The following is a 19,397-nucleotide window of genomic DNA, read 5'->3' as shown; positions in this document are numbered from 1 at the left end:
CTCCTTGTAGCTTCTTAACCATTTCAAAACAACAATCTGATGCCATACTGTTAAATTATATTGTCAATTAGGATATTATGATTAATAGTGTCAATTTCAAATGCTTTAGTCTGATACATAAACAGTGCAGCTGCACACTGGTTACTGTCTATTGCATTTGTAATCGTTTCCGTCATTTAGATTAATGCCATCAATGTTGAGATGTTAGCTCTATATACGTATTGGTTGTCTGCCAGTGTTTGACTTTTATTTATGAATTTGTCCGATCTAATGTCAACAAAATTTTAAATAATTAAAGAATTTTTGGAAAATGAGGATAATTGATCAATCAAATGTTCAAAAAAAGAGAATAGCAAGAAAACCAAAGAGACAATGGCTATTTACAGGCAGATTACCAACTATTTAATGGTTGTCTAACAGCTATTTACTCACTATTTGCCCGCTGTGTTTAGACTCATATATGAATGTGGTATTGAAATTTGGGACACTAACATTTGTACATTTATTTTTGTAGCTTGATAAAATATCCATGTATCTTTCTGTCCGTGGGCCAACATGGTGTTGGATATTGTAGTTAACTCATTAACTTCCATCCATCCATTTTCTACTGCTTGTCCCGTTCGGGTTAGCTGGAGCCTATCTCTGCTGCATTCGAGCGGGAGGCGCTGTACACTCTGGACAAGTAGCCACCTCATCACAGGGCCAACACAGATAGACAACATTCACACTCACATTCACACACTAGGGCCAATTTAGTGTTGCCAATCAACCTATCCCCAGGTGCACGTTTTTTGGAGGTGGGAGGAACCCGGAGTACCTGGAGGGAACCCACGCCGTCACGGGGAGAACATGCAATCTCCACACAGAAAGATCCCGAGGCCTGAATTGAACCTAGGACAACTCAGGACCTTCGTATTGTGTGGCACATGCACTAACCCCTGTTCCACCGTGCTTATAAAATACAATTCATCCTTTGACACAATGATAAGCAATCAATAACAGTAACATGAAATGACACACAGTGACTATTAGAGGATAAAGTTAGTAAACTGTTGAGTGTGTGTGAGACACATGTTTTCAACAGAAAGGAATGTGTGGGAGCGATCCATCTTTCAAGGAGAGATCTGCAGATTGCCAAGTTGTACTTTGTATTTTGTCTGTTCAGAAATTTCCAAGTGCCCTAAGACACTGTTGAAACAATGAAACTTGTTGGTATGATAACATTGTATTGAATGAAAATAAAGATTGTGATAAAATTGACCGTATTTTTCGGTGTATAAGTCGCTTCGGAGTATAAGTCGCACCGGCCGAAAATGCATAATGAAGAAGGAAAAATACATATACAGTGGGGCAAAAAAGTATTTAGTCAGCCACCGATTGTGCAAGTTCTCCCACTTAAAATGATGACAGAGGTCTGTAATTTTCGTCATAGGTACACTTCAACTGAGAGAGACAGAATGTGGAAAAAAAAGTCTAGGAATTCATATTGTAGGAATTTTAAAGAATTTCTTTGTAAATTATGGTGGAAAATAAGTATTTGGTCAACCAATCAAAGCTCTCATTAAAGGAAGGAGGTTTTGGCTCAAAATCTCAAGATACATGGCCCCATTCTTTCTTTCCTTAACACGGATCAATCGTCCTGTCCCCTTAGCAGAAAAAAAGCCTCAAAGCATGATGTTTGAACCCCCATGCTTCACAGTAGGTATGGTGTTCTTGGGATGCAACTCAGTATTCTTCTTCCTCCAAACACGACCAGTTGAGTTTGTACCAAAAAGTTGTATTTTGGTTTCATCTGACCACATGACATTCTCCCAATCCTCTGCTGTATCATCCATATATCCATTTCGGTATAAACTCAACTCGTCGTGTTTAGAGGAAGAAGAATACTGAGTTGCATTCCAAGAACACCATAACTACTGTGAAGCATGGGGGTGGAAACATCATGCTTTGGGGCTGTTTTTCTGCTAAGGGACAGGATGATTGATCGGTGTTAAGGAAAGAATGAATGGGGCCATGTATCATGATATTTTGAGCCAAAACCTCCTTCCGTCAGTGAGAGATCTGAATGGTTGACCAAATACTTATTTTCCACCATAATTTACAAATAAATTCTTTAAAATTCCTACAATGTGAATTCCTGGATTTTTTTTTTTTTACATTCTGTCTCTCACAGTTGAAGTGTACCTATGATGAAAATTACAGACCTCTGTCATCATTTTAAGTGGGAGAACTTGCACAATCGGTGGCTGACTAAATACTTTTTTGCCCCACTGTACACGTCGCACTGGAGTATAAGTCGCATTTTTGGGGGAAATTTATTTGATCAAATCCAACACCAAGAATAGACGTTTGAAAGGCAATTTAAAATAAGTAAAGAATAGTGAACTACAGGCTGAATAAGTGTACGTTATATGACGCATAATTAAACAACTGAGAACGTTCCTGGTATGTTAAGGTAACATATTATGGTAAGAGTCATTCAAATAACTATAACATATAGAACATGCTATACGTTTACCAAACAATCTGTCACTCCTAATCGATAAATCAAATCAAATCTTCTTCTTAGATGTCGCTTCTAAACAACTCTGCCAACTCCAAAGGTATGCGCCGCTTCCTCTTGTCGTTTTCTGCTGCATATTTCACTACGTCCAGCTTGTAATCTGCAGTACATGATTTCCGTTTCGGTGCCATTTTTGTTCAGCCCTTCTCAGTTTTTATAAGTTACCGTCAACGATGAAATTATCCATTTTAATAGCTACGGCAGTAGCGTAGAGCATACAGCAGTTAGCATCCCATGACCCAAAATACACTTCTGCCATGACCCTCCCCCGCCAAATTCTTATTGGTTGACGTGTATGTGACGATTGCTGACATTTTCTTCGTCTCTTCCGCGAATGAGATAAATAATATTATTCAATATTTTACGGTAATGTGTTAATAATTTCACACATAAATCGCTCCGAAGTATTTGTCGCACCCCCGGCCAAAAAAACTGTGATCAATAATCCGAAAAATTCGGTAAGTCAAATGATCTAATCTCCAGTTGTTATCTTGTTGACCGCTTCCTTCTGTTCTTGCTACTTCACCCTTCAAGGTGTTCTTTGTCTGGTTAGTTATTTTGACTGTTTTGTTTTCATCATCTCTATGGCTCTTTGTGTTCTTTGATTCCTGAAGTGGACCTTTTGCCTCAGACGTTTGCAAATAATGTTACTTACAGTGAAATGTGGCGCGTTATTTTTGTACATGGTGGTGAAGAAAAGACACCGCTGTCGACGCAAGTTACTTTTGTTTACACGTTCAACAAGAGCTGTTGTCTGACAATTCACTCTAGTCTCAAAACGTTCACATGCAGGAGAGAAAACCAAATTATTGCATGAACTGGCTTGAAACGAGCTTTATAAAACATAAACACTAATTTGATAGTGTTTGGCTTTAAAAAAAATCTGAATTAAACCCTTTGATTATGAAAGTTAAAGTACCAATGATTGTCACACACACACTAGGTGTAGTGAAATTTGTCCTGTGCATTTGACCCATCCCCTTGATCACCCCCTGGGAAGTGAGGGGAGCAGTGGGCAGCTGCGTTGCCGCGCCCGGGAATCATTTATGGTGATATGGTGAATATGCAATTGGAAACCAGTTCTTTCTGGCATGTAGTGAACTATATGTGCCAGTTTCAATGGGGAAACAACTATCCATGCATCCATTTTCTAACGCTTGTCCCTTACGGTGTGGAACCTATCTCAGCTGGATTCGGGCGGAAGGCGAGGTACACCCTGGACAAGTTGCCACCTCATCGCAGGGCCAACACAGATAGACAGACAACATTCACACTCTTTCACACACTTGGGCCAATTTAGTGTTGCCAATCAACCTATAGAGGGTTGTAGCTTAAAGTCTGTGGTGACATGTATGCACTGCCACATTTGTGAAGTGAAGTGAAGTGAATTATATTTATATAGCGCTTTTTCTCAAGTGACTCAAAGCGCTTTACATAGTTTTGTCTGTTGTTGGTGGGGTTCTTGAAGGAGTCCTGCACTTCCTGACTGTGAGCACGCTTTGCAACCCAGTAAATGTTGGCTCTGGCTGTTTTAAGTGCCACCATGTTGTTAGATAAAAAAAAAGTGTTATTCCGAGCTTCGGCATTGCACGTACCTCACTCTCATCTAGGGTTTCTTATTGGCCTGTATGGAGATGTTCTTGATCACACTAGCATCCTCCATGCACTTTCGAATGTATGCAAACACAGACTTTGCAGCCTTAAATGTCTATTTGATGTTACTGTAGACCAAGGGTCAGCAACCCGCGGCTCCGGAGCCCCATGCGGCTCTTTGGCCACTCTGATGTGGCTCAGCTGCATAATCGTCGACCACCCCGATTGTTTCGGAGAGTTTCCGGATTTTGATGCCTCTCCCGGACTACAATATTAAGGGTGTGCCGTGATGTCTTTACTTTTAACGTCCTCTACAACATGTCATCGCGCCCGCCTTTAGGCCATGCTATCTGCGTGCCGGCCGGACGCTTGCATTTCGCTGCTTCTATCGTCACACGTACGAGATTGCAACGCATACTTGGTCAACAGCCATACAGGTTACACTGAAGGTTGTGATATAAACAACTTTAACACTCTTTGGTGCTAGCGGGGTGTATAATATAGCCTGAAAGAGTCATGGATGCATGGGATTCCGGATAATTGTTCTGTTGCGTTTACAATGTGTTACTGTGAGGATGTTCTCCCGAAATGTGTTTGTCATACTTGTTTGGTGTGGCTTCACAGTGTGGCGCATACTAGTAAGAGTGTTAAAGTTGTTTGTATCACAACCTTCAGTGTAACCTGTATGGCTGATGAACAACTCTGCCTTGCAGTCGTGTACGTGTATCTGCAGAAGCCACATACAACATGTTACTGGGCTGGCAAGCTGTTTGTACATGTTGTAGAAGGCATCAAAGGCAATGGCTACATATCACGCCCTTATTGTTGCTATCTGGGTGACCTTCAGCAGATATTCGCGAGAATGGTTGCGGCTCCCATTGTCATCTTTATTTTGTGAAACCGGTCAAAATGGCTCTTTGAGTGGTAAAGGTTGCCGACCCCTGCTGTAGACTTTATAAAGTGTTGGCCCGAGGGGCTCTCCCAGGGGGGCAGGGTGCAGCCTTGAATGCCTGTCTGATGTTGCTGTAGACCCTATAAAGTAAAGGCCTGTGGGGGGAGGCAGCCTTGAATGCCGCGAATGAACAATCTATAACCCGTGATGGTATTAAAATCGGCCCGCAGGCCACAGCCGCCAGCTGCTGTTTTGCACGCACCAATACTCCATTCCCCACAATGCAAGGTAGCCCGCGAACTCACTACAGCGCCGCAAGTGGGCCTCGGCCTCATTATTCATCAGCATTCAGGGAAGATGTCAACTTTCAGCAACCCCCCTCCCCAATAATGGCTAAATGGAATGTGGACGGTGAGAATAGGGGGTTTCAAGCCATGTGGGAGGCAGGGTACATGTTCATGGAGGTAAAAGGCAAACATGCGTGTCTTCTGTGTGGAGAAAGTGTGTCTGTAATGAAATAATCTAATGTAAGAACGCACTATGAAATGTCTAAGAAACACAAATACAAGAATATGGACACGGAACAAAGGCAACAGAAGGTGGAATAATTAAAACAAGATCTTAAGTCCCGACCAGCTCTGTTCACTAAAGCCACATCACAAAGCTGTGGTGTCGTTTTGATAACTGACACCACTTTTAATTATAATTGTAATATTTCAATGATTATAAATGATGTATGCTGATTTCACCAATGCGACAGTTTGTGGAAACAATCAGTAGCTTTTCCAAATATTAGAATTAGAACATAAAAATGCTAAACAGGAAGTACTTAAATTTTAATGGCTCTGTAAAAAGCACCATTTTTTTCCTCAGAGTTTTCAACTTACGTCAAGTGTTTTGCAAAGAAGATTATTTGTCGTATGTACATTTTCAGAATGTACTTTTCGTATTTTTGGCCAAAGTAAGAGAAAGAAAAGAATCTGAAGTTGTCTTTATTTTTGAAGTTATTAAGTTCTTATGCCATGATTTTCCTTCAAGCGGCCCTTGAGCTAAATTGAGTTTGACACCCCATGCTGTAGGTCAGGGGTCTCAAACTCAATTTACCTGGGGGCCACTGGACGCAGAGTCTGGGTGAGGCTGGGCCGCAAGAAAAGATTTCTTTAAAAAAATGTTCCATACTCCTCAGCACGTCTAGTTGTATAATGACGTTTCAAATTGTATTCCTTGTGCACCGCAACTTTCTCCGTGCAAATAAGACACGTCGGGGTGCCCCTGTGCTCAACAAAGAAATATTGCATCCCCACCTTTTCCTGGAATTGTCTTTGCTCATCACTAACCTTTCTCTTCACTGCAGGCTTTGAAAAAGACATGTTTGGGGTTGTGGAATATATTTGTAATTAGCCGATGCACGGAGATTTATGTTATTTCCGCAATGTGTGTCGTTCCGCTTTTCCTCCCTACAGCAACACGGCGGTCGGCGGATAATAGCCGATAATAGGATAATAGGAAAGTAGCGGGATAGCGAGCGCAAAAAAGTGACGGCTCCTGGAGTGTTATCTGGCGTCATATGGAAATATATGTAGTGTTCATTGTGTGAGGAAATGCAAATTAAACAATAAATAAATAAAAAAACTGTTTGATTTGGTCCAGGTTATCGGGGACTGTTATTACTGACGGACAGGTGTCGCGGTGTGACTGCAGACAGGCACGTAAGAAAACCCTCGTCTCCATGGCAACGTCTCCGTCGCTTTCACTTATTTGCCGCTTTTCCACCAACGCAGGGCTAGGCAACCCAGAACGTTGAAAGAGCCATTTTGGACCCAAATAACACAACGCTGTCAAGCGCCATTCATATAAAACTCGCAGGCCGCACTAACATTAAACTTTCATATTAAGGTGGGGGCCGCAAAATAATGTCTCGGGGGCTGCAATTGGCCCGCGGGCCGCGTGTCTGAGACCCCTGCTGCAGACCATGTCCAGCATGCTCCCACCCCTGGTTGCAAAAGCCACATATTGATGGAAATGAGGAAAAACTGTTTTCATATTAGCTTGATTGAAGTCCACTGCCATGATGAAAACTCCCCCTGGATGCGTAGATTGCAGTTCACTGATAGAGCTGTCTGCGATTGGGTGGCGACTTGTCCAGGGTGTAAACCGCCTTCCGCCCAATTGTAGCAGAGAGAGGCACCAGCGACCCCGCAACCGCAAAAGGGACAAGCGGTAGGAAATGGATGGATGGATGATAGAGCAGTATAAATCCTTCGGGGCTTTTCTGGTGTTTGCACTGGGAGGAATGTACTGTATACTGCGGTGTGGATCATAACACTGAGTTCACGGGGTATGGGTCATCAGGTTATTGTTTTTAACTCTAAAGCATTTTGCGTTGCATTTCTTTTATGTATGGAAAGCGCTTTATAAACTAGATCAGGCAATTCCTGATTGCTCCAATGCTGAAGTTGAACTGGAATCCTGGATTCTTTTTTAGAATTGTTGAAACAGTGCACACAATTCCAAAAGAGGCTGAATATTTTGAAGTTGGAGCAGTTTGAATCAGGTGAAACATGTGGGAACTTTGAAAAATGTCCCATTGATATCAATGGGAATTTCCCCCTAAAAATGAGGAAAAATGGGATTTTTTTTAAAAATGGTAAAAAACTTGAGTAATCTTAATCAATTGAAATGGTTGGTGTTGGAATTTTTCAAATCGGTTGAGAAATATTGAAGTAGTAACATGTTGAATTGAGAAATGGTATTACAAAATTCCTCGAATTTTGGAAAAAACGTGAATTTTTCCAGTTAAAAAAACAACTTAGTTTTTGTCATGATTAGGAAGAATGTTTTGACGATGGAATGGTTGAAATGGTCGCCAGAAAAAAGGGTGGGAACAGGGCTTTGGCAAGAAAGGAATTGTGGAAAATTCTGGAATTTTTTTGAATTTGGAAAAAAGTAGTTAAAATTTCCAGGATGGTGGAATGGTTTGAATTGGTTAAAAAACGTGGACATGGTGCAAGTTTGAAAAATGGCCAATTCATTTTGAATGGGAAAAATGTCCTGGAAAACCTTGAATTCTGGGAAATCTGGGAATTTTTGGAATTTGTCAAGGGAAAGCCCATCATTCCTGAATAGGCTGAACAGTTTGACGTTAAAACGGTGTGAATCGGGTGAAAAATGTATAAGGTATACAGCGCGCCAAAATCTGGAGGAGAAGAAGAAAAAAACATGTGTGAATGCTTTTGAGCATTCACACAATAACGTTTTATTGATTGATAGACTCTTGTAATGCACAGTAATTTTATTGAAAAGACCGTGTGCATGGTTTTTCTGGCGCACTCTGAGGGAGATAAAGATGTGAACAAAACCTAAAAGGAACAAACACAATAAATCTACCATGTTGGTATGTTTGTCCTCTATAAACCACACACATAGTTTACTCCCTCGATTATATGGCTATAGGGGGTGCCAGGTACAGACAGAGAGAAAACAGACCCAAAGCAACTCTGCTTGGAAGGAGTAAGTAAACAGGATGGACAAAAGCTAGTGGGAGTGAAACTATCTTCAGAGAATGTGCCTGACCTTGTAGAGCTCAGTCTTCTTTGCAGTGCTGGTATTGTTAATATTTATACTTACACCATTTGAAGAATATGTTGGTAAACTTTAATTCTAGTCTCCTCACTTTAACAAGACAGTTAAAAAGGAATAACCCGGTAGGACTATGCCCTTTTATAAAGGAAAGTGTAAACAATTGCAAATGCATCTGAGAAGCAGAAATGATCGTCGATAGGAAAGTCTTCATCCTCTTTAATGGACAAGGGCAGACAAGCAATCAATGTTTATTTATTTATCCCTAAACCAGAAGTGTCTCAAAGGGCTGCACAAGCCACAACAACATCCTCGGTTCAGATCTTACAAGCCTGGTGTGTTAAAAAGTTCAAGGATTGTGGGTGCCATTTCTGGGGCTGGAGTAATCCAGCTGCAGACTCTGGATTTTCAAGGTTTGTTATGGAAATGAGACTGTGTAGCCATAAACATTCCGGTCTTTGATGCCTAAAATCCTGTGTTTTTGTTTCTCCTATCAGGTATTTTCTAATTTTTTGGGGGGGCGTAGGTGAACTTTGTTATTCCAATAATGACAAACATAAACATGCGAGACTAAACAAAATCAACCGTCATTGATGTAGCATGGGAGGGAAAGAACACAATGACCTTTTAAATTAAAACAAGAAACTACTTCATCCGTCTATTCTTACATTCAGTCCAAGGATTTAATCTAGTGAATGAAATGAAATGAAATGTAAAGCAAAAGCGTAAAAACTGTATTTTTCAAAATATTCTAACCATACCTGCCAACGCTCCCTAATTTTCCGGGAGACTCCTGAAACTCAGTGCCTCTTCCGAAAATCTCCCGGGTTGAAAAAAAGAGATAAAGAAGTAAAATACAGCACTATGTCATCAGTTTCTGATTTATTCAATTGTATAACCGTGCAAAATATTGCTCATTTGTAGTGGTCTTTTTTAACTATTTGGAAAAAAGATATAAGAAACACAAAAAACTTGTTGAAAAATAAACAACTGATTCATTTATAAATAAAGATTTCTACACATAAAAGTAATCATCAACTTAAAGTGCCCTCTTTTGGGATTGTAAAAGAGATCCATCTGGATTCATGAACTTAATTCTAAACATTTCTTCACAAAAAAAGAAATCTTTAACATCAATATTTATGGAACATGTCCACAAAAAATCTAGCTGTCAACACTGAATATTGCATTGTTGCATTTCTTTTCACAGTTTATAAACTTACATTTACATTTTGTTGAAGTATTATTAAGTAAATATACTGTATTTATAAAGGATTTTTGAATTGTTGCTATTTTTACAATATTTTTTTAAAATCTCACGTACCCCTTGGCATATCTTCAAGTACCCCCAGGGGTACGCGTACCCCCATTTGAGAACCACTGTTCCAGAAGGCTATCATAACATTAAGGATCAACAATTAGAAGTTTGTAAACTAGATAAACTAGCTATGAAAATATTTGATTAATAAATATTGAGTCATATTTAGTGGAAAATCAAAACGAGGGTTTACCAGACATATACAGTACGGCCCAAAAGCTTGGACACACCTTCTCATTCAATATGTTTTCTTTATTTTCAAGACTATTTACATTTTAGAGTGTCACTGAAGGCATCAAAGCTATGAATGAACACAAGTGGAGTTATGTACTTAACAAAAAAAGGTAAAATAACTGAAAACACGTTTTATGTTCTAGTTTCTTCAAAATTGTCATGTTCAGGCACCAATGACATCTATTAGACAAGACAAGAAGCAAAGAAATCAAACAGAGACAGGATTCAATTTAGCTCATGAGGCTGCAACTTTTTACAGTCTCCCACCACGCTCTGAAGGCAGTCCCCACGCACTCCTCTATTATTTGGACATTTTCTGATTACGTATCCACAGCTGCTCCTAAGGGGAGGTGGTCATAAAGGCTGTTGCACTCGGTCATAAACAGTTCAAAGAAAAGGTGCCTGGAGCGTTGTCAGATCCTGCTCCCTCTCCGTTTTGTAGATCTCGGGTCAGGACAAGATCTTCCTGTGGCTGACAATAGATCAAAGAAACCAACCCCTCTATGTCGCATCCAATCACATACAGTGGAGTTTTACAAGCCTTTTGCTTGATAAGATGAAAGACAGCTTTTGTTTTCTCGCAGGGGACCTGAACTCAATGGAACACAGAGTTGTGTGATAACTTGTATACAATTATTCTGACAAAAATAGCCACCCTTTGCTCTGATTAATTTTTTGCACACTCTTGGCATTCTCTCGATGAGTTTCAAGAGGTAGTCAACTGAAGTGGTTTTCACCTTACAGGTGTGCTTGAAGCTCTTTGAGAGAATGCCAGGAGTGTGCAAAGCAGTAGTCAGAGTAATGGGTGGCTATTGTTGAGACGCACTTTCAGTGCCGTCTCACCCGGGCCGGGAGCAGGAACACAATTCGAGGAGGCAGGAGTTGAGTCAACTAGAAGTATTTTATTGAACGCAATCTGCAGAGAGCGGAGATCGTACAGTACACTTGAACAGTAGTACCAGTAAAACCCAAAGCGATCTCATGAGAGTTTGCTGTGCAGCAGCTTATATACACGGTGCCAGTAGTTATCTGATTGGTCAGTCTACTGACTGACGTCTGTTGCTATGTGTCTCGTGTCTAGGGATAATTATGCTGAACTACTCTTCGTTTCCTGTTATGTTCGTTATTGTTCAAACATCTGTTTCCTGTATGTGCAGTGTTTGGCACACTGAGTCAAATTGAGGTCAGGACGTTTCCTGTTTTGTTTGGTACACTTTGTACTCTGAGACATGAGGCCTTGTACACTCATTACTATTTTGGAGAAATTAGAATATAAAACATGTTTTCAGTTATTTAACCTTTTTTTTTTTTTGTCCCTAGCGTCCCTACCCCATTCTACGCCCTTGCTTGACTGACTCGCTTGGCTACATAGGCTCGGCTATGCTAACACTTCCGGCGGTTGGCGCTTCTTCGTTGGTGTTCAGCAGCTTCTTCTCCCGGGTCGGCGGACTTATTTTTTTCCGGTCGGCGGACTGGGTATCGAAACTAGGAATCGAAATTTAAACTTTTGAACGATTCCGGGAGAATCGGAAAGTTAGTCCCGGTTCCAATCGATACTCTATACCCAACCCTTGTATTTAGTGCCACCTTTCCCAACTTCTTTGTCACGTGTTGCTGGCATCAAATTCAAAGTTAATGATTATTCGCATTGAAAAATTGTTTATCAGTTTGAACATCAAATATGTTGTCTTTGTAGCATATTCAACTGAATATGAGTTGAAAATGATTTGCAAATCATTGTATTCCGTTTATATTTACATCTAACACAATTTCCCAACTCATGTGGAAAAAGGGTTTGTAAAAATAGTAACGATTCAAAAATACTTTATTAATATATATTTTTTTAATAATACTTCAACAAAATATGAATGTAAGTTCATAAACTCTGAAAAAATACAACAATACAAGATTCAGTGTTGACAGCTAGATTTTTTGTGGACATGTTCCATAAATATTGATGTTAAAGATTTCTTTTTTTGTGAAGAAATGTTTGGAATTAAGTTCATGAATCCAGATGGATCTCTATTACAATCCCTGAAGAGGGCACTTTAAGTTGATGATTACTTCCATGTGTAGAAATCTTTATTTTTTATAATTGAATCACTTGTTTATTTTTCAAAAAGTTTTTTTTTGTTATTTTTATATCTTTTTTTCGAAATAGTTAAAAAAAGACCACTACAAATGAGCAATATTTTGAACAGTTATACAATTTATTAAATCAGAAACTGATGACATAGTGCTGTATTTTACTTCTTTATCTCTTTTTTTCAGGGGGTACTTGAATAAAAAAAATGTTCACAGGGGGTACATCACTGAAAAAAGGTTGAGAACCACTGGTTTAAGGCGTTATCCGGCTTCATGTAGACAGGGCCTTAAAGGCCAAGCTGAAATCTGTGAATATAGCGCTCCTGCTGCTCCAAGTGTGTCAGGAACAGGGTTCACAAATAGAAAAATTTGTATATTGAAGCAAATTTGTCATTAAAAAACAACGTAAACATGGATAATGGGTTCCAACAAAAGTAATTTTTTAGTAAAGCTTTTTGAACACAATATACAGTAGTGCTTTATAACAAACATAGCTAGCGGTGATGGATCAACTTTCTATTTAACAAGTCAAAACAACAAGAAGAAATTTAACTGTCCACCTTTCCAGCCATCCTGCCATCACGTACGCACACTGTTACTAGCTCTGTGGTGCAATCAGTCTGAAATCACAAAACTCCTTAACTTTAACAGTCAGGTCGCTAAAATGATTAAGAACAAAAATAGCATCCACTTTACCTTGTTGGTAAATCTTCTTGGGCTGCAGTGGAATGGAGGGTGAGAGGGTTGTAAGGCAGTGTCGACAATGCTGTGGATACTTTCTGAATGTTTCAAACCACATATGGCTAGTCCATAGCTTTCTTGTGACTCATATTGAGCCAGCAAAACTATAAAAATATCGTTAAAAGGCCAAAAGCACTTGAAAGACACACAAAGTAGCACAGTAGCTAACAACAGCTCTACGCTCGATCAGCCTGCCTACAATGGCTGTGCTGCCAGGCACAAAATGGCTGAGCTGCAAAACACATTTGCCAATAAAACGTTCGTACATTGAAACAAGGTTCGTACACCAAACCTTGTTTTTCTTCACTGTTTAGTTGGATTGCTAAATCAAGGTTCTATTGTAAATGTCATGTAATGATTGGTGGTCAGAAGTTTAACAGCGGAAGGAAATCTTCACTGAGTGTGTTAATGTTTTCACGTTTGAACCTCTTTCAGGGACGTGCCTTGGTGAGAAGACGCGATGCAGACGTGTGCTCTGATGAACGAGGTCTCGTGGCAGCCATCCAACAGAAATAGGACCCACGCGAGCAACAACAATGGCTACCTTTACACCCATCACTCTATTGGTCTGTCGTCGCTTCCTAGTCAGGACGGCAGGGTCTACCACAATGTGTCACATGACCCCCAGTCTGGAAGCCATGGACACCAGCTTGTCCCCCCTAGAGAGTTTCAGCACAGTATGGGTCAGGACGGCAGGGTTTACCACAATCTGTCAAATAACCTCCAGTCTGGAAGCCTTGGACACCAGTTTGTCCCCCCGAGAGAGTTTCAGCAGAGTGTGGGTCAGAACTTGTCAGAGTGGAGCAGACGTGTCACTTCCTGTTCCCAGAGTGATGCTGTGGCTCACTCGAGGCAGCCAACAAGGCTCCATAGTGACTGTGTTGTCAGTGACGCCTCACAGCACAGGTTAGCTTTCTACCACAACATGGCCACGCCCTCACAATACCCTGATAATAGCATTGCAAACCCTCCATCATCTGGGCAGAGCCTATTGAACACCAACGCCCATCAGAAATCTGAACAATGCTCACTTTCGACCCCTGTGGTATCCAAGCAGGTGATGCATCCTGCAGCCCCATGCCACAATCTTATCACCAGCGTGCACGGCAGGACGCCACAAGCATGTCCTAGTTTGAGAAGACATCAGATTAACGTCTCTCAGCAGTCACCACCTCACCCCCCCCAACCTTTTCAGAACAACATTCCAGAAACAATACAGTTACAGACAAGTGAACTGGACTGGTCTCAGACCAAAAGACATCATCAGTATCAAATAGACCACAAGCTCCAAGCCCCTGAACCTCTCTCATCCCATTGCACTGATACTGAACTCGCTCCTGATACCGTGCAAACGGCCATGCAGCTACTGTCTCAGAAATATCCGCTGATCTTTAAGATGCTCTCACCAACGACAAGAGTACCTGAAAAGAACCAGGACAGAAGTTCCTTACCAGTTTGTGATCTGGCCACTAAAGGGTGCGCAAGTTCTGGTCAAGGTTCTACTGGGTTGTCCTTAGAGGTATCTCGGCACCAGAAAGACTCGTGTTCAGGTGATTCTTTAGGTCAGACCGATAAGAAGGTTCCAGAGACCCATCCAGAAAACACAGAGCAAAAGAAAAGGACACTCCAGAGTCTCGCATCAAGTGCATGGACTACAAGCAAATTAGTGGCTCTAGTCCAGAAATTCCAACAAGCTAAGATTATGTCTGACTCTTCTGCCTCATTCGATATCAATCATTTAACCGACTTGTTCTGGAACAAAGATGTACAAATGCTGTGCCACCAGATCAAGTCATCCTGGTACACAGATCTCATGACTGACATTTTAGCCTTCTTGACCCAACACTGGACCGCAGACTCCGCTGTTCTGACGCAAGCAAAATGCAACCTGAATGTTGAAGGGATTCGCGTGCTGCAAGACGGCGAGGAGTATGTGGAGCCGCATTACGTTTCATCATGGAGAAATGTCAACGAGCAACTGGACGACATCGATAAGGAGTTTGGCTGTGCCATGACCTTTGATAGCAGTCTTCCTGAACCACTTGTGCCAACAAGCGCCGCCCCAGAAACTGCAAACACTTCCAAAGTTGTGGAAGAACAGGAACATGGAGAACAAGAAGACGCACAGGAAGTGAAACGGATTGAAGATGAAGAACAAAGGACCTCATCTGTAACAGTTGCACATGCTAATGAAGATGACATCTACTCCTTTGCCATCCAGGTTCTTCCACAGGAAGAGGCTAAAGCCATCTATGAAAACTCTAAGCTTGTAAGAAATCCTCCTTCCATGCAGATTCTTCCCCCAAAAGAGACCAAAACCATCTATGAGAACTCCCAGCCGGCAGCAGAACATCTTATCATTCAAGTTGCTACCCCAGAGGAGGCCAAAACCATCTATGAGAACTGCCAGCCTGTAAGAGACCATCCTTTAATCCAAGATCCTCCCCAAGAGGAGGCTACACGCATCTACAAGAACTCCCAGCCTGCAGTAGAACATCCTGTCATTCACGTTCTTCCCCCTGAAGAAGCCAAAACCATATACGAGAACTCTCAGCCTGTAAGAGACCAATCTTTCATCCAGGTTCTTCCCCAAGAGGAAGCCAAAACCATCTACGAAAACTCCCAGCCTGCAGGAGACCATTTTGTCATCCAGGTTCTTCCCCAAGAGGAGGCCAAAAACATCTACGAGAACTCCCAGCCTGCAGGACAAAGGTCGTATATCCACGTTCTTCCTGAAAAGGACAAAATAATCTATGAGAACTCCCAGCCTGCAGGGCAAAAGTCTATTATCCATGTTCGACCCCAAGAGGAGGCCAAAACCACCTACGAGAAGCCCCAGTCTGTAAGAGACCAACATTTCATCCAGAATCTTCTTCAAGAGGAAGCCAAAACCATCTACGAAAACTCCCAGCCTGCAGAAGACCATTTTGTCATCCAGGTTCTTTCCCAAGAGGAGGCCAAAAACATCTATGAAAACTCTCAGCCTACAGGACAAAAGTCGTTTAACCATGTTCTTCCTGAAGAGGACAAAACAATCTACGAGAACTCCGAGTCTGCAGGACAACCGTCTTCCATCCATGTTCCACCCCAGGAGGAGGCCAAAACCATCTGCGAGAACTTCCAGCCTGCAGGACAAAAGTGTTTGATCCATGTTCTTCCTGAAGAGGACAAAACAATCTACGAGAACTCTCAGTCTGCAGGACAACCATCTTCCATCCATGTACCTCCCCAAGACGAGGCCCAAAGCATCTACGTAAACTTCCAGCCTGTAAGAGACCATCCTGTCATTCAGGTGGTTCCCCAAGAGGAGACCAAAACCAGCTATGAGAACTCCCAGTCTGTAAAAGGCCATCTTTTCAATAATGTTCTTCTTCAAGGGGATATGACGTGCATCAACAAGTACTCCCTGCCTGTGGGAGATCATCCTCCAAAGGAGCTCCTGAAAGGTTCAAAAGTGGCCCAAGTAGATTCCAGAGCAGACAAGGATCTTCCAGCTGAGTCAGAGGTGGAGGTGTTCTTTGCTCAGTGGAAAGAAGACTTTTTGAGCAGCACACCAACCAGGGAGAGCAAAGAGGATTTGAGCCGCACGGTGCTGGAAGACGAGGAGGCGGTGCTTGATTGCGCCTCCTGCACAAATGGAACAAATCAATCAATTAATCCAAATCATGCTAAAGAATCTTCTCTATTTCAAAATGATGATCAAGAGACAGGAAATGTCCCCAAGCGAAGAGCAGACATAACATCCAATGCTTTTTGTCGGGAAGAATTTTTGACATTGAAGCGATGTCAGTGGTGCACGGAGAAGAGGTCCAACAAGAGCGAGATGGTGCTATGCTTTGGTACCAAGCGGAAGAGAGCGAGACACTCTGCCATCAACGTTCCTGTCCTTAAGAAGCTGAAAACCTGCAAGCGTCGTAGTGATCTGCGTCCAGCCCGCAGGAAAGATTCAGCCAAAAGCGTCCAACCTGTCGAGCTGGTTTTATTTGGTACTGCTGGACGGAGGCCAAACTGGACCAGGCCTATGTCTGCTCCAGAGGTGCTCAGTGTGAGTCGCAGAGGTATAAGTGCGGTCAAACAACGCATTTACCAAGAGTGGAGTTTACCGCCAACCAGAATCGGGAGCAGAAGCAAACTGGGAAACCAGAAGAGACCTTTCACGGAGAGACGGAAAAGCGAGGACAGTCGGGACAAGGAGAAACTTTTGCCGGAAATTATGTTCAGGAAAGACAACAACAACCTGAGCCGGAAAAAGTGGAGGCCCCGCTCAGACGGCCAGGGCATCAGAGAGAAGGACTGGTGGAGGCGGTCCAAAGACGGACAGGTCAGGAAGTCTACTGAGGGTCATTCCAACAGGTTCTGGAATGCTTCAAAACCAGCCAATCCTTCTGGAAGAAAGTGACATCACTGTTTAGCTTTGTGGTGTTCTGCCATCCCCTGGTGGCTTGGAGACACTTTGCAATAAGTGGACAATGAAAAAATACCTTTTTTAAAGTGGTTCAGTCAAAACTTTGGAAGCTAAAATAAAGTTATATTGCCAAATAGTAACTAACACATGCTAAAGGCTATGTTGTCAAATGCTAGTCGCGAGCCTTGACGTGCTAATGGCAATCTTGTCTCTCACCAAATCCTTGTAGTTTTCTGAGCTCCACACAAGGATCTGAGATCGAGGGCAATGCAAACTCCTTCAAGATAGCATAAAATCATGAACCAATCAGGATCGTCGGGCGGGATTTCATAGATGTGACGTAGCGCCGAAGCAACTGTTTGATTCAAACAACAATGGCGGCACACAGCGAGGAGTCGTGTGCTGACATTGATTCCGCTATTGCAACTGTTTTGTTAAATCTATCGAATGTTAATTATTTAAAAGACGAACAGAGAACGGTTTTGAAGGCATTGATTAACTTTTTGCTCTGTCGTTATCCAATATGTCGGCTGTTCTGTTTCGGATTCCCCGGCGTCGCTCTCATCAGTTTTTTTACAAGGCGCCGCATTCTCAAATCCATATCCTAATCAGAAGTCTCAGATCCTTGTGTGGAGCTCGGCGAACTACAAGAACCTGGCGAGAGTCAGGTTAAATGGCCAGACTTCACATGCCAATGTCTATGTTGTCAAATGTTAGTGGTTAGCCTTGACGTGCTAATGGGTATCTTACCAAATGCTAAGGACCAGTTTTCACATGCGAATGTCTACGTTGTTAAAGGCCTACTGAAACCCACTACTACCGACCACGCAGTTTGATAGTTTATATATCAATGATGAAATATTAACATTGCAACACATGCCAATACGGCCTTTTTAGTTTACTAAATTACAATTTTTAAATTCTCGTGGAGTTTCCTGTTAAAAACGTTGCGGAATGATGACACGTGTTTGTGACGTTATTGATTGGAGGGGACATATTAGCCCAGCACCACTTGCAGCTAAAAGTCGTCTCTTTTTATCGCGCAATTAGACAGTATTTTGGACATCTTTGTTGCTGAATCTTTTGCCTTTTGTTCATTTAATAATGGAGAAGTCAAAGTAGAAAGATGGAGGTGGGAAGATTTAGCCTTTAGCCACACAAACACACGGTGTTTCCTTGTTTAAAATTCCCGGAGGTGAAGCTTTACTATGGATCAGAGCGGTCAAACGAACATGGATCCCGACCACTTGTCAACCGGCAGGTTTCGGTGAGAAAATTGTGGTAAAAAGTCGCCTCTTACCGGAGATCAGCGGAGCTTCTGTCCTGCTGCAGCTTCGTGACTTCTCTCAGAGACTGGCGTCAACACACCCGTGGACACACCCCTCCGACTATCAAGTACTATTTAATCTCACTAAAACACTAGCAACATAATAGAAAGATAAGGGATTTCCCAGAATTATCCTAGTAAATGTGTCTAAAAATATCTCAATCGCTCCCAATGCATTCGCCTTTTTTTTGTACTTTTTTTTTTTTTTTCTAGTCCTTCACTCTAAATTTCCTCGAGCACAAATCTTTCATCCTCGCTCAAATTAAAGGGGAAATTCTCGCTTTCTCGGTCGAATAGCTCTTGCTGCTGGATGCTCACATCATAAACAATGTGAGGATGTGAGGACCAAAAGCTGCGAACTTTATCGTCAATGTTCTCTACTAAATCTTTTCAGCCAAAAATGGCAATATCGCAAAATGATCAAGTATGATACATAGAATGGACCTGCTATCCCCGTTTGAATAAGAAAATCTCATTTCAGTAGGCCTTTAAATGCTTGTTACTTGCCTTGATGCGCTATTAATGTCTTTGTTGTCAAATGCCTGTTGCTAGCCTATAATCTTCATGTCCTTTTGTCTCCCATGACTGGATGTGTATATTCATGTACATAACAGGTTTATTTTCATCATTGGCTGAATAAAAGTAATTTTATACATTTGT

The 19,397-nt window shown here is 41.7% G+C and overlaps 1 protein-coding gene across 4 annotated transcripts in view; it reads left to right on the top strand.

Annotated features, from left to right (window-relative positions):
• si:ch211-106e7.2 (uncharacterized) overlaps positions 1–19,397 on the top strand; it is a 35,887-nt gene extending 16,490 nt beyond the window's left edge. For all 4 annotated transcript variants that reach the window (XM_061920687.1, XM_061920688.1, XM_061920690.1 and 1 more), the window contains one exon: positions 13,441–19,397. In XM_061920687.1, the coding sequence (XP_061776671.1) occupies positions 13,466–17,404 (3,939 nt within the window). In that variant the 5' untranslated portion in view covers positions 13,441–13,465 and the 3' untranslated portion in view covers positions 17,405–19,397. The remainder of the gene's footprint in view (positions 1–13,440) is intronic.

Source organism: Nerophis ophidion, linkage group LG14, assembly GCF_033978795.1.
Source record: "Nerophis ophidion isolate RoL-2023_Sa linkage group LG14, RoL_Noph_v1.0, whole genome shotgun sequence".
Lineage (NCBI taxonomy): Eukaryota > Metazoa > Chordata > Actinopteri > Syngnathiformes > Syngnathidae > Nerophis > Nerophis ophidion.
This window is presented reverse-complemented; position numbering and strand designations above follow the sequence as displayed.